Source organism: Coccidioides immitis (genome assembly GCF_000149335.2).
Source record: "Coccidioides immitis RS genomic scaffold supercont3.4, whole genome shotgun sequence".
Lineage (NCBI taxonomy): Eukaryota > Fungi > Ascomycota > Eurotiomycetes > Onygenales > Onygenaceae > Coccidioides > Coccidioides immitis.
The window spans coordinates 3,254,102-3,268,971 of NW_004504311.1; the positions used below are offsets into that span (position 1 = coordinate 3,254,102).

The window sequence follows — 14,870 nt, forward strand, 5'->3', positions numbered from 1 at the left end:
AGCAAACAGGGCTGAGTCCAGTCACTCCTCGTATTCGTAAACGCCCAGGCCTGCGCTAACCCGTTTCTGGAACGGAATAACCCTCTCCGTAGACATCGCGGATTATCTATTGATCCAGCTATGCTTCAGCGCAATTCATCGTCAACCGGCGATCAAGGTCAAGTTAAGAGATAAGTGCGGAGTACTCCGTACGCTGCCCGGATATTCTAAAAATCAAGAAACGCCAGGATACGTTCAAGCGAACTGATAGAAACAGAGTTCTTCCGAGCTACAGAGCCTGATTTCCCGAGTCACGTCTTCCAGCTTTATAAACCATACCATTTTGGAGGGCATCATGGTGTGTCTTCCGCGCGTTTGCGGTCCCCCACAAGTGACACATTCTTACAATTCAAAGCTTCCTCTAGGTCTTCTCAATGCGTCGCAAGGCCATCCGATGCTCGTCGAGCTAAAGAACGGAGAAACCCTCAATGGTCACCTGGTCAACTGCGACAGTTGGATGAATCTTACCCTCAAAGAAGTCGTTCAGACCAGTCCCGAAGGAGACAGATTCTTCAGACTACCTGAAGTTTATGTTAGAGGAAATAATGTTCGTTAGAAGTGTTTTGTTCTCCCCGGGAAAGCTAGCCTTTTTAGTGGCGCTAACATTCCGGATTTTGTTCAGATCAAATTTCTCAGAGTTCCAGAAGAAGTTGTCGAGATAGCTAGAGATCAGCAGCAGCAAAACCAACCGTCAACTCGTGGGCGTGGCGGTGCACAACAATCCCGTGGTGATATGGGACGAGGAGAACGCGGCAGAGGCGGAGGTCGTGGTGGAAGAGGCCGAGGAAGAGGGAGAGGAGGATGATATTTGACGATTGTTGCTCAGTCCTGAAAGAAAGCACATTGGTATTCTCTCTGTTATGAAATAATGACTTTTTGTGAACATGAGAACTGGGCCTGAAACAACACAACCGTACGGTTCTCCCGAACGACTCAATCCTCGTACTCCTTCATGCGTACGCAGGAGTCCTGCTCCAAGTAGCGAGAATGCTCGATATGCGGGGGAATCTGTATCGCTTGTAGATGGAGAGCCTATCTACGGTACAGAATGGACGTATGCTAAATGGGACTTGAACAAATCATTCCCAGGGCTAAAGATTTAGATATCTAAAAATGTTATATACATCTGTCTCCCGGTTACATCCAGGAATATTGCCTATACGTCCGGCCTACGCATGGACCTCTTACTGTGTCCGATGCGACTAAGTCTAGTGTCTATGTAGCGTTTCTCTTTGAGCTTATATTTCGTGTCGCTGCTCCGGCACCTATATTTTCTCTCGGTTTCTGGATTTCGCTTGTATTAGTAGCAGAATTTCCTGGAGCGTTCACCAAGCTAACCCCAGCCGTTGCAGAGCTCCGTCGACGAAGGCCAAGTCTCCTAGCAGCTACCGAGAGTGGGCTCCGTTTTAGAAGTAATGAATCGCTAGGGAAACTAGAGGTCCGTAATTGCTTGGTTCGTGCTCGATCTACTGTTTGATTTTCTTTGTTGTTGGTATCTTGAGGGGCAGAGTTCTCATCAGATTCTGATGAAGCTTGTTCCCCAGATTCCAGATTATCTTCTTCAACCACGTCCGCCCCGCGCCAGTCTGCCGCATGTCCTTCATGGACTTCCTCCCCGGGTGCTGGCTCTGAGACAACTTGGCCAGCAAGGGGTGGACCGCCAGGAATAATTGCGCCTTCTTCGCCGGGAGAAGGCGCTGTGTATTTCCATACTACCTTCAGTCTGTCGAATGCTCTAGTGCCCTTGCTTGAGGTTCCTTTAATTCCATCGAGGTTTCCCCATTCCTCCTCGAACACTCCAGAGTCATGCTCATGCCCACCCTCGAAGAAGGCATTAAACCAGACGTGAGCCACGGAAGTAACCATTGTCCACCCGGAATAGGCGGCTGTAGCACGTCTTTCAAAGTCGATATTGATATCTGAAGTGGGGATAATGAGTGGTTTATGTGGGCGGAGAAGCACAGACGAGAAAGCCGCACGCGGAGGGGGCGTTTTGGAAAAAAAGGAGATATTCTCAACAGTCCTAGTAAGAGGCTCTGGCTCTGTGATGGCCTGGAACGGAGAAGTTGTTTCCACTGGGGTCGGAGCTGTCGTTGCTTGAGGATTCGAGATAGTTTCTTCTTTATTAGGTTTCGCTAGCAAAGCATTTCCATTCGGCAGGTTCTTTCCCTGCGTCTCCTTGTCTCCATCCATAGTGGTTCGTTCGCTGCGATGGAATCGGTGAAAGCATTTTATTTTTCGGCCTTCGTCCACAAAGCCTTCTACCTGCACTTTCAAACCATGTCGTAGGCCCCAGATGTGTATTTCCAAGATCTCCACTGGACGCTCGACGTACTTTTTATTGTATTTGTTTGCCCAACGATCAACATACCCAACGTATCGAACCTGACTAGGGATGCTAACACCAGGACCGAAACCGACCCTCATTCGACGTTCGGTAAACTGCTTCAGTGCATCTGCTGCCTTCCATCCTTGTTCGCTAATCAAGTAGCTGCAAGTAGCGGTGCCACTTCTCCCCTTTCCAGCTTTGCAATGCACAACGATGACGCGTTTCCCCTTGGATTTACTGGTGAGCCAATTGCGCATACTCGCCATCATCGGAGGGATGAGAGAAAACGGAGGCGGATGGTGATCCGGCCACGGAAAATGGTGGATTCGTCCGTAAACCTCTTTATCAGGATAACCGGTGCCTTCGGCCCGGAATTCCCATATTGCCCAGTTTTCGCCATGCTTTAGATCCAGAAAACGGACGAGGGCATCCGTTGGATTTCGGTAAGCACGCTGAGGGTACGTTGAGGAGGGACCCGAAGTTGCTATGACTATTTGGAAAAAAGTATATCAGTGCAAGGTAAAAAAGCAACGGAGAAGACCATACTCTCGTCTGTCACATAGCATAAATCAAGGCGCGCTTCGGGGTGCCTGAGTCGCGGCCCAGCCACGATTTGCCTAAGTATTGACGCCTGAGGGCCCTGAATTAGCTTTTCGGTCAGACCCAACAGGTACCGCATATTACGGGCTTCATTATAGCCCAAGAGAGGATTGGGATTTCTTGGACTTCAACTGGCCCACAGGTAACGAACCATTTAAAGAGATTTGATTTCATGATCGACCCCTTTAAAACCCACGGTAGGACAACATGAGCAAGCGATCACGAAAGCTATGCTGGTCAACCTCAAATCAAATTCTGTATGTTAATGTACTGAGCATTCAGGAATAATCCACAGCAAAAGTTCTGCCCATTCTGGAATCACATCCAAGATCATGTGAAATTCGATTGTCATAATATTCCTGAACTTTGGGATACATATCTCAGACACCCTGAGATTGGACGACAATAAGAACTAAGTGCTGTGACGTCATTCCAACCCCTGAATGTTAATCTTGGATTTATCCAAGCAAAAGACAAGCATAAGACAATCGCAAGGAAATTATTAGTGGATAATAGAGCAAACTTCACCCCGCACGGATTATGATTATGGTTGAATTAAAGACACAGTACGGAGTACGAGAAGCTATGCTAGAGTGCTGACACATACTGCAATATCCCATTCTTATCCCATCCATCTACAGCTCAAGCTCCAAAAAAGTTCGTATCCTCTTATATCGCTTGGTTTTGTCATGGACAAGGCTTATAGTTACCAGCCGATGAAGTATCGACGGAGAGCATATTGAGATACAGTTGTGCTCGAAATTGGCTTCCATGTCCAAGTTGGTTTCCAGACCCTAATTATGTAAATTGTCTAACCAGATATACAAGTTTCAGTGCCATCTTTTCTTGCTTAAAAGCGTGGGTCCTGAGAATGTTCAGTGATTTTCATCAGTAAGACCATGTGGACAATGAACCAGAGCCACACATCAACTTCAGACAATTATGAGGCACAAAACTTAATGAAATTACATTGCTTCTACCCTACAGGAGAACATGCCAACCAAAGCCAACAAAAACAGGGGGGAGGGAGCGGGGTATTAACTGCTGGAAAATTGCATGCGTTTGTAAGATTAATAATACCATCATTTGGCTGCACTCCTCAGTATTTAAACAGGAATAAGTGTGACCTGAAAAGAGCAGTCACCTCAACAACCTCATCAACAGCTGACCAAAACGTTATGCTGTCTTTCCTCTCCACGGAAGACCCTGAGCCGGGTTTGGCGGGCAAAGAATCCATTTCAGAACCTTCTGAGCAGTGGTCTTGTCATAGCAAGACATGCTAAGATTATAAAAAGCTCTCAGTGCGAATGTAAGGGAGGTGGATGCGTTTGACGGATCGCAAGTCGCCTGAACCACCCGTACTTTGCCGGGAATAAAGGTCACAACCGTGGCCAAGAGGAATGTCAGCGTTGCATCCATCTAAAAAGGAGGAGAAATGGGCGATGAACATACGATTAAAGGACCACCCGAGTATATTAATTCTTCCGGCTCCGTATATTTGGATTTTGAGGGATCCCAACGTACTTCATTCATCTGGCGATATATGATCGAAGTGATTCCCATTATTTCACTTCGAAGAAGATAATCCTTACAGCTCTTGTGCTGGTTCAATGGTGAGTGATCTCGGATCATAATGCCCCAGTGATCCGGCCGGTGTCGAAAGAGACGATGCGCAAGAACGCGGCGGTGGCCGTCAGCGGCCAAGCCTTGACCGAGGATGGAAAACAATGGACCATCACACCTGTAGGAAAGAGGGACAGTAAGTCACAAAGCAAGAGACGAAAACTATTTATTCTCTTACTTTGCTTCAGTTTTGATTGTAACTTCTTTTTTCAAGTCATCGATAGCTAATCCCATCCAACCAGTCCAACTATAGTCGGCGGGCGGGCAGAGGAAATCCAGGGAATTTGGGGAGTTGATCCTCGCACATTTCTGGATAGCTCGTTCAAGACTCGGCGGGGTTGAAATCCCAACCTCTTCCTTTGTCGTGTCCTTGCAAACCACTTTCAAATCCAATGTTTTCTGCAGCCAGTCAAAGGAGATCAGATCTGGTGTTTCTGACCTATACATGTGAAAAAGCGCACGCATCAGTTCACTGAACTCATGTGGGCCTGAGAAGGGCTTGAAGTTGACGCATTCCATGATAGTCGACGCTTGATGTTTTGGTCCAACCTGCTGGACAAAGAGCCCGTTTAACACTGGCTGTGGATGTTAATATATCAAATTCATCCTGAAGAACGACGACCATCTCATCAACATATAGGCCAGGTTTTTCGGTGAGGTGATCGCAAAGGGCGTCAAGCATTGGAGGCGTAATGCTTCTGGGCCGGCCGGCATGTATTAGAGGGGGACTGGCACTGCCAAATAACCAGAGGTTTTTGCGGATATGCGTGATGGTACGCTCGCTACACCCAGCAGCCTTGGCCATTTGCGATGTAGTTAATGATTTACTAAGAATCATGTGGCAAATAAATTCACGCTTCCATGGTTGGAGATTCCGTGCCATCTTTCCACGAGTTGGTCTGTCTACAATGTTTTTACAATGTCTGTTCGTGGTGTATTCTGATTACTTTGATGCAAAAAAGGATGTGGCATGTACTATGCTTCCAGTAACTATAGTGAGGTCAGTAATGTTTGGGTTCCATACTGGAACATTCAAATTTGAAGATAACCTAACCAATCTTGAATAAGCTCCACACTAATAATCTTGGCACTTAGGACTGGAGAAGCAACTCGTTCATCCAGAATATGGAAAGCTCATTTCGAGCTCCACTGTACCGACCTTCAAGATGCTAATTTGCAACTTCTTTGCCGTAAAACAATGAAAATCAAAACTTTAGCAGTTTTTTCCCAAGAAGGATTAGAAAGTAACGTGTCCAAGCTTCTTGTTTGCTTACTCCACCACGCTCTTCGTAGCAGCTGCTAGGAGGTTCCCCTAGCTCGGTGCTGCTTTCACACTGTCACTAGTATCATCTCTCGCAGCTTCGCTAGTAGCCGCGGGGGATGTGTCCTTCTCAACCCTTGAACCCTTCATTGGTAGCCTAAGTTTCACTTTCCTAAAACCTCTTGATATCGGCTTTCTCACTGCAGCATCGTATTGTAGGCGCTTCGCAGAATCGTCATTCGACTTGGCGCACTTCGCTCTGATTCGCTCTTTCACGGTTTCCGTCAATGAAAACCCAGACTGTGTCATCTCAAGCAGATATTTACGGCCTTCTTCGAAATATCCCAACTCCACACACAAAACAACCAAAATCTCATACGTGGATCGGTTTGGTAATACCTTGAGCAGCTGCATTTCTTGGAGAAAGAAGCTGGTCAGGTCGACCCTGTTGGCCTTGTGACACATACTGAAAAGGTGATTGAAGGTTAACGTGTTTGGGCCAGAGGAGCAAACATTATGCAATTCACGGTATATGCTCATCCCTTCGTCGACATCGCCTTTGTGAGCGGCGAGTTCAACCGCCAGGTTCGCTGCAGCAAGAGGAATACTCATGTTTTCCTCTTCTTTGAACCTCTTGAGCGTCTGCCAGACGTCTTTGACTCCCGTATCCGATGGAAGCAAGGAGGATAGAAGAGAGCGAGTTGAGTGTTCGCGAACATCAACGTTCGTTTTCTCCATTGTACATAGAACGCGAAGGGAGGATTCAACATCTCCAGCCGTCACGTACGTGTCAAGGAGCGATTCATACTCGTTTAAAGTAAAGGTAGCGTTGCGCTGGCCTAGGACATCGAACACCGAAATTGCCAATTCGACATCGCCCGTGCGAGCGCAGATTGCGAGCACGTTACTACACACACCATAGGAAGGGATCAAGTACCCCCGCAGCACTTGTTGTTTCCATATGTAGCTCGTTAAACCCTGATGCAATGCAGCACTCGCCTTGTCAAGCATATGGAACCAAAGATTCGTCGAAAACTGCTGCCCTTCTGCGACACGCGTTTCCATCAGGTTCAATACCTCGTCGAATTCTTCGGCATCCGCCAAGTTGTAAACGACAAGTGCATACAGCCACGGCTTGACTTGGATGCCCTGAACTTCCATTCGCTCAAGCTTATCCAATGCCAATTCGTAGTTCCTGTCGCGAAGCAAACCGGTTACAAGATTGTGCCAGCCAGCGGGACTGAGCGATAACCACCGATCACGAAGGGTGTGCAGGACCTGTTGACGAAGCAAATAATCTGGATGAATAGCAAGGGCCTAGAACACACAACAAGGATGTCAACGAGGGATCCGTCCCAGGTGTTATAGCGTTAATAAATAGAGGGCCTACCCTTAACGCAGCATGCAGGGTCGCCGAATCGGTCGGAATTCCAACCTCCTCCATCTCCTCTAAAATTCTCTTCACATGTACCGCTGACCCAGACATTGCATCAGCGTTTGCCAGCATCAATGCCCGATAGTGCTGTATTTGCGGTTTTATATGTCGGCGCTCGATCAATTCATTGAGAACTCGCAGAGCAGCTGTGTGGTTCGGCCTGTTCCCAACTACCTTGTTTAACATGTTTTCAAGGACGTCCGTAGATTTGGTTTGTAGCTCGACATTTGAACCAACATTCCGTCGTCGCATTCGTATTCTTGCCTCATATACTTCTTGGGGTTCGGAGCCTAGCCTTCGAGCAGGCCTTTTGGGACGAGTCACCCCGCGGTGTGAGAAGTCGCCTTGTGAGGTAGCGGGATTGGCATTGGAATGTATATCCCCATGTGGCACGCTTGCATGCTCTTCTTGAGTAAATGCTAAATTCTCTGGCAAGTCTTGATCGTGTTGCGAGGCATCATGTTGAGGTTTCGTTGCGATTGAGACCGGCCTGCTTAAAGAACGGCTCCAGTGAAATTTGCAGGCCTTCTTCGACAACGGAAACGCGGCAGGAACTCGAACAAAGCTGCTAAACGATGGGCGAAGGCAAAGCCATAGCCCGTCCACAAAAAAAATCTGCGTCGACATATTCAAGAGCCCGCAAGCCACTGAGGATATGGTGGTCTATTCTCTCACAAAAGCGACATTTTGTCCGGAGGCGCTCTCTCACGATCACGTGATTCGCACCCTGCGCCTGCTCAGTGGGCCTCTACGAAAGTGAACTGCTTCTCTCCCAATTCGATTGACTGAACAGAGGGATGACCGGATAGCTCGCAAACTATGTTCAGTGTAAAACTAAATGTATTGAATTACCACGAATCTTGCTATGCACGATGCTACGAGAATTGACTGAGACCTTGCAGATCTTCTTCCCTCTGCCTGTCTAACCGCGCCTTCTTCTTCCGCTCATATATCCCTCTGACTACTCGCTTCACTTGGTCCTCGCCCTCGGCGAAATTCGATTTTGCTAGAGCAACCACAGCATCGATTTGCTCCGGAGTATATACAAAATTCCAAGTGCTCATAAAGTCGTCTTTAGCCGGATCTAGCGGAACGGTGTCGCCAGACTTCCCAGTATCGGAGTCGGTGTTGGTCGATCCGGCCCTCTTTGAGTCTTTGCCACCGGATTCGGAGTTTTTGGGTTTGGAAACAAGAGGAGGAGCCATAGGATTCGGGAGTAACGGGAAATAAGCGACTGCAATCCCAGCGTCGGGCCTCATAAGATGGAAGTCAGAATCCTGACCCTCCCCTGAATCTGGGAATAACAATCTCTTAGATGGAGGTGGTTCCTTCGCCGATGTCCTTTCCTCCATAGTGCCAATCCAAATATTACAATAAGTAAGGTCGGCAGCCATGCCAGGTTCAAATCTGGCTGGGAACTTTGGCACTCGATCAGAGGTCCCTGCACCTACTTGCTGAAGGCGCTCGGTGTTCTCTTGGCTCTTCTCTGCAACTTCAAGGACGGATGCCGTTTCTTCGGGCGGAACTTCACTCTTTGGCCATCCCGCTCCCATTGGCCAGCCCTTTATGCCGCGCTGGCGGGCATAGCCGTCGACCACAGAGAGCCAGTTGTCCTCCCTGATATCTGCCGAAACGTCAAATGCAATGATGAGATCGACGTCTCGCCCCGCACGTAGCAATGGATAAATAGGTAGGTTATTGCTCATTCCTGCATCCATCAGGCGCAGGTGAGAGTCTTTAAAAATGGACTCTGGGCAAGACTCGGGTAATTTACCCTCCAATCCCAACACAAAATTGGGCACGGTTGCTGGATCAATCGGATGCACCCGGGATAGATCCTCATTTCTCTCCTCTATAAGAGAACCAATTCCGCTGAACCCCGATATTCCCGCCAGTGCTGGACGTATTTCTTTGTAATAATGGGCTAAAGTCGCACAGAACGCGCTTCCCCAGACTCCCATTAAAGCGGGAATCCTCAACTCAGGACTTGAATACCCATGCGGTGGTGGAATGTCTTTGCCACCTTGAAACTGCCGTCCCAGCGCCCAGATCGGGATGCCCGCTCCCAGCTCTTCGCAAAACAATTCATGTGGTGTAAATTCAACCCATTGGAACCAACTTTCCCGTTTAGCCTGTTTGCGCGCCTCGTCCAACTCATCTTCGTCTTTTAAACCAGAAACTTCAGGTATCTCATGGCGAACAGCAGTGTATATAGGCAAAGGCTGCGCCCCAGGATCAACGTGCAATCGCTGGTTGGATAACTTGAGGTCTCGGTCTAGAGGGCTAATGTCTCCATCGGAAGGCACGAGCAGTCTCGAAGCCAATAAAAGCCCATAGATATCAACTAGGCCAAAATCTGCATCTTTATCGCCCTTTAACTTTTCCACCAAGCTCCTGAGTAGATACTTATTCGTTGGCGGAGTCGTTAGTAAATTCAAGGCATTAGGTGGGAAGGCGATATGAACTCCAAGTCTGCTTTTGAGGTGTTTTATCATTGTGTCGAAGTCTTGCCTCCCAAGTGAAGAGTGATAGATCGCTTGTAACCAGCAAGACCCACTGACACCAGCAGTGTACATAGTGCAATCCCAGAGTCCGGCTTCCTTAGCAGCAAGGTATGAGCCAGTGCCTGCAACAAGCGCACGCAAGCCACCACCAGACGCACACATTGCAATGACTGGTACATCGTCTGGGTGGACCTCTTCTTTAAGGCCAAGATATGTCGCCAACCTCTTCGCGACCGCTCGACGGCGTCGCCATTGGAAGTACTGCTCCTGACGGCATAGTCCCTCACTAATTCGAACTCTGGCTTCCCTGGTTATTTCCGGATTTACGCTTGCGTCTTGGGCTTCCCTCCATATTTCATCTGCCAGGGATCCTGGAGCCATAGACAGCTCCCGTTGGAGATTTTGTAGTTTCTCTGGAAGTAGCGACGTCCATGTCGGTATAATGTAGCTTTTCAAATGTTCCGTCCACTCCGCAGGACTGAAGGGGTCCTTCGTAACCCCGAGTTTCTGCGTTAATTTTTCCCATGCTGAAAGCTGATCCGCTGAAAGATGCTCTGCTGGAGCGCGATCCTCGTGAGTGTCTTTTTTTGGCGAGACATCCGATTCACGCTTCGAGGGGGATGGAGGTATGCGGTCCCGGCTTGTCCAAGTCCCAATGTTGCGCCCTGAATCACAGTTTACTGGAGGTCCCTTGGTAAACAAGGACACGGAACACCCACTGCTCAGAAGTAGGCCAGCTCCCAATGACCATTTCCACTTTGCTGATAATATCCTGGCAGCGCCCATTGCGGCAAGGACACTGCCAGACTGGATTGTGTTACAATGTCCATCAATGCGGGGGAGGGAAGAATGGGTTGAGAGGGTTGTTGGGACGGCTAGACCCAGCGTGCCTCGCGATGACCTCATTTGCCACGCTGAAGGAATTTTTAGTCAGCTGCGTCGGAGATAAGATTTCCCGTCCTCCCTGTACCAAAAATGGCGCTATCCCGGATCCGGATGCCAAGCAGACGCGACACCTGCGGTCGTGATCTCATTTCCCCGTGAAAACGTGTTTGCGCGGCAGCGAGCTCGCACGGTAGACGGCCAATGTTTCTGTGGACGATGACCGACACATCCCGGGACATTAAGTGAGTACTTACTCGACTACAACTAGCTCTAGCATTCTCTCCTCTGTCCATACCCCAGACAAACGTGCGTCGGAGAGATCCAGCACTGACCCGTCTCTTTCCCTTAGGTACCATGGTCGCCCCACGAAATGCCGTGCATGCGGAAGAAAGCGCGGAGGTGGAAGTTCTCTATGCGGACCTCGACAAACTCAACGGCCTCACAAAAAGAATTCAGGGATCGTTATTGCGTCTAGAGGCCAGCGGAAATGTCGTCAAAGATGCCATTGGGCCTATTTACAATAATACCCAGAGCTTACAGGTCACCAGTACCAACATTGATAAAATAAATGAGGCAATTGAAAGACTTCGCCGACCCCTAGATGTCAAGGGCAGGGAAGAATCTATCATTCGTGCTGGGTATGATGCTTTCCTTCTATCAATTGGTGTGCTCGTGAGGCCTTCTAACAGTAGCCCAGTCCTGAGGATGCCGGATTAACCCAATACCTTGGAGCCTTGAATCGGATCAATATTGCCCTTACAGACCTCCACGCTACGAAGCTTCGATCAAATCAAAAGGCCATCTCTGACTTTACCGCCCTTTTGAGCACGGGCAGCCAGCAAATTCAGAGTCTGTATCGCTCAATTCTCCAAGAAAATGTTGGTACCTTGGAGCCACTCCATTACCTTACTAAACGTGAGTCTATGTGAGCATTCCGATTGGGGGAAAGCTCTTTGCTAATACCACAACTAGAGCTTGCTTTTCCGTCAATTCCCAGTGACAAGGCCGAAGATTTAGCTCCCCTTTGTACAGCAATCTCCAATGCCTCAAAAAACGTTAATCCCGGGTCGCAAAATGAGAACCCCGCGATAACAATATATGCCGAAACCCGCGGTCCTTATCTCACGTCCAGCCTACAAAATCTTGCAACGGCATCCATTAGCACCGCAAAACGGCGGCCGACAGATGGCCCTTATAAACAGGGAACCAACGGTATTGGCGTCTATGCCACCGGTATCGAGGGGATGTTCGCTGCCGAATATGAGAGTGTAGTCAGTATATTTCCACCAGATCAACAGGGAAAAGCATTACAGTCCACATGTCGGTCAGCCCTTGCAGAGTTTTCCAAAACTCTTCGGGAGCTGAACATGTACATCAAATCCAACCTAATGACCGATTGCTTCCTTGCGTTTGAGATCATTGAAATCGTTACCTCCTTGTCGTATCGCCTAGACTCGAAAACAGGAGAGTTAAAGAATTTATTTTTCGAGGCCCTTCGGCCCATTCGGGAGACTGCGAAATCATCGCTGTCTGAGCTGTTGGAAGAAACCCGCCGAAAGGCGTCCAGCATCTCCGTACTTCCCAACGATGGCGCTCCAGTGCCACTAGTTAACGAGGTCATGAGCTCTTTATCCACTTTAACGGCATACTCAGCGCCTCTCGCTTCCATTCTTACCTCTCTTGGCGACGGAAACTGGAAACCGTCAAGCTCGACTAACAACACCCCCCTCGATGTCAACCCCGACAGCTCGACCATCCTTTCCCACTTCATCCTCGACATGATAGATGCCCTGCTTTCAGCGCTTGATCTTCGAGCAAGAAGCTTCCTTAGAACAAAGTCCACTGTTGGAGTCTTCCTTTCCAACTGCGTATGCGTCGTTGATCGGTCAATCCGCAGCAGCAGCGAACTCTCTAAGTATCTTTCAACCCCAGAAAATGAATCTCGTCTTGAGGTATGGCGCAAAAAAGCTGTGTCGATATACATCGACGCATGGCGAGAACCATCCTCCCAGCTCCTTGATGTGCAGTATACAAGTCGAGGTGCCCGACCGACTTCTGGTGGTCCCGTCGATTCCACCGCCATTGTCAAGTCGCTATCGTCAAAAGATAGAGACGTCATCAAAGACAAGTTTAAGGCGTTTAACTCCTCCTTTGAAGACTTGATCGCGCGTCATCAATCGTATTATATAGAACGTCAAGTGCGGACTGCTCTGGCCAAAGAGGTTCAGAGTTTGATTGAGCCTCTTTATGCAAGGTTCTGGGACCGATATCACGAGATCGATAAGGGCAGAGGAAAATATGTCAAATATGATAAGGGAGGATTGGCTGCTCAATTGGCGGCACTGAGTTAAGGTGTTGCGGATATTGACTTGGTTGATATGCCGACTCGTAGTAAGTTATATACCCTTGCTGTGCCCGTTTCTACATTCGATATTGAAACCCATTTTTGTCAACATGGTTCAATTTGAAAAGATGAAATTTGTAGCTTCATCTTATGATTCTTGTTCACATATGCATGCTACGGACTTTGGCTGTCCGCAAGATACATCTTGCATTCAACTTGTTTCCATTGAACATAAGTTTCTGTTTCGTTTTGTCTTTCGGCTCCATAAACACCAAGGGGCCCTGTGAGAACCAACTACATGTTTGCTCTAGCTATGACTTGACTTGCTGTGACATTTGATAATCACAATCCAGTTGGTTGATCAATTCTGATTGTCTGCATACAAAGCCATCGCCCAAAGGTCGCTCCATTAAACTCCTAACGCTACCTTCTTCGGCTTGCTTGAATTTGTCACTCCACCAGCTCTTTTGATCCTCGTAATTATTGAGGAAAGTACACGAGCAAAAAAGATCACAGATACCTTGAAACCTTTCAGTTTCTAGGTTTTAACGCAGGATGAAATTTCTCACCACGATGTTACATTTGAGGACGCCACAATTTGAAACAACATGGACAACGCGAACCGCATCGTCACCAATATGTTGCCATGTCTCTTTGGGCGTACATTGAGAGACCTTGGCATGGATAAATCCCTCAATAAGCATTCCAGGGCAGCTAAAACAACCACAAAACTCCGCTGACAGTTCTTTCGGTGAGCAAAAACAAAAGCTGTTTGCTCCTTCGGCATCGGCAATGAAGCGTATAGCCGCACCTTAGACAATAGCGGCAACATGATATGGTTCCTGCCCCGCCCGATATTCCATGTTCGACCGAAATCGAACGTAAACTTCTCGTTGGACATTGTTTCATTCAGGGTCAAGATCCTCAGGGATAAAAACCTCACCGCCCTCCCCAGCTATGGAATTCAGCCACTTGTTTTCTCCGCCTAAGGGGGATCGTTCATACCCTTCCTCGACATTCGACTCCCAAGGAGGTATGGAATGAGTTACCCGAAGATCTGGGTGAATGGACGATCGTAAAGTCTCGAAACCATTGGTTTCGTGCCAAATTCGGAAGCCAATCACTGCGGACACGGCTATGGCCTCAAAGATCCGGATGATTTCGGCTTTAACAACATGCGGGCCTGTAAACCAGGTGCATTCTCGAGGCCCGGCGTTGGTGGTTTTCCAACAGTATAGCATCTATATCTTATCAATTGTCTTTGAATATTAACAGATAACACCCTAATATCAGATACTCAGAATAGGATTATCGCTGTCCATGGCGGTTGGTGCTTGATTAGTGGAAGCTGTGGTCATGGTCAATGTAAAATGCAAGATTCAAGCTATCAAGTACTTTATTAAGCCGTTTGTTCCCTGTGCGCAAGCAATTGATAGCTTACCAGCCAAGACTGAAATGTTCACTTGAGTGATGGCCTTTCTTTCACTACTACTAGGAACTGGGATTTTGGGGAAAGCAGAAGTGTTGGTGTATTGAGAGCCTGTATGTCAGTTATGGTTGCCCCAGGCATTCATCCAAGTCAAGCAAAGGACAAGGTTGTTTTCCTGGCCATTCAACAGAGAGGCCCCACGAGTGAAGGAACAGTAAGGTAAGGACACATATAACAGATATAAAAAAGAACCTTCGAACGGCGGCGACCAAATCAGCGTGATGGACGGGTGGGCGGTGACGCAGAGGCAGTGGTTAGGGATATGAAACCGGAACTCAAAGGACGGGGGGAAAGACAAGACGGCAGGGGCAGAGGAGAGAAGGAAAGGAAATGGATGAAAGGGGGGAAAGGGAAATAAGGA

The 14,870-nt window shown here is 48.2% G+C and overlaps 6 protein-coding genes across 6 annotated transcripts; 2 read left to right on the forward strand and 4 right to left on the reverse strand.

The window, feature by feature from the left end:
• Window positions 1-157: 157 nt before the first annotated feature.
• CIMG_11527 (small nuclear ribonucleoprotein) lies at window positions 158-1,198 on the forward strand. Its single transcript, XM_012358489.1, has 3 exons — window positions 158-337; window positions 395-586; window positions 662-1,198. The coding sequence occupies exons 1-3, from the start codon at window positions 335-337 to the stop codon at window positions 842-844; spliced, it is 378 nt and encodes a 125-aa protein (XP_012213912.1). The 5' UTR covers window positions 158-334; the 3' UTR covers window positions 845-1,198.
• Window positions 1,199-1,254: 56 nt separating this feature from the next.
• Window positions 1,255-3,303, reverse strand: CIMG_05406 (dual specificity phosphatase; the record flags this gene model as incomplete). The annotated part of the gene is made up of 3 exons (XM_001245964.2): window positions 3,120-3,303; window positions 2,915-3,008; window positions 1,255-2,858 (listed from the first exon to the last, which is right to left on the reverse strand). Exons 1-3 carry the CDS (start codon window positions 3,120-3,122, stop codon window positions 1,255-1,257), a joined length of 1,701 nt encoding a protein of 566 aa, XP_001245965.2. The 5' UTR covers window positions 3,123-3,303.
• Window positions 3,304-4,144: 841 nt separating this feature from the next.
• On the reverse strand, window positions 4,145-5,281 carry CIMG_05407 (uncharacterized protein; the record flags this gene model as incomplete). Its single annotated transcript, XM_001245965.2, has 3 exons — window positions 4,770-5,281; window positions 4,421-4,709; window positions 4,145-4,387 (listed from the first exon to the last, which is right to left on the reverse strand). Exons 1-3 carry the CDS (start codon window positions 5,108-5,110, stop codon window positions 4,145-4,147), a joined length of 873 nt encoding a protein of 290 aa, XP_001245966.2. The 5' UTR covers window positions 5,111-5,281.
• A 302-nt stretch (window positions 5,282-5,583) lies between these two features.
• On the reverse strand, window positions 5,584-7,923 carry CIMG_11528 (pentatricopeptide repeat domain-containing protein). The gene is made up of 2 exons (XM_012358490.1): window positions 7,243-7,923; window positions 5,584-7,169 (listed from the first exon to the last, which is right to left on the reverse strand). The coding sequence occupies exons 1-2, from the start codon at window positions 7,912-7,914 to the stop codon at window positions 5,904-5,906; spliced, it is 1,938 nt and encodes a 645-aa protein (XP_012213913.1). The 5' UTR covers window positions 7,915-7,923; the 3' UTR covers window positions 5,584-5,903.
• Window positions 7,924-8,109: 186 nt separating this feature from the next.
• Window positions 8,110-10,586, reverse strand: CIMG_11529 (phospholipase A2). Its single transcript, XM_012358491.1, has 2 exons — window positions 10,511-10,586; window positions 8,110-10,456 (listed from the first exon to the last, which is right to left on the reverse strand). The coding sequence occupies exons 1-2, from the start codon at window positions 10,575-10,577 to the stop codon at window positions 8,163-8,165; spliced, it is 2,361 nt and encodes a 786-aa protein (XP_012213914.1). The 5' UTR covers window positions 10,578-10,586; the 3' UTR covers window positions 8,110-8,162.
• Window positions 10,587-10,892: 306 nt separating this feature from the next.
• Window positions 10,893-14,784, forward strand: CIMG_05409 (exocyst complex protein exo70; the record flags this gene model as incomplete). The annotated part of the gene is made up of 5 exons (XM_001245967.2): window positions 10,893-10,918; window positions 10,945-10,982; window positions 11,026-11,314; window positions 11,374-11,591; window positions 11,649-14,784. The coding sequence occupies 5 exons, from the start codon at window positions 10,893-10,895 to the stop codon at window positions 13,025-13,027; spliced, it is 1,950 nt and encodes a 649-aa protein (XP_001245968.1). The 3' UTR covers window positions 13,028-14,784.
• Between the last annotated feature and the right edge of the window lie 86 nt (window positions 14,785-14,870).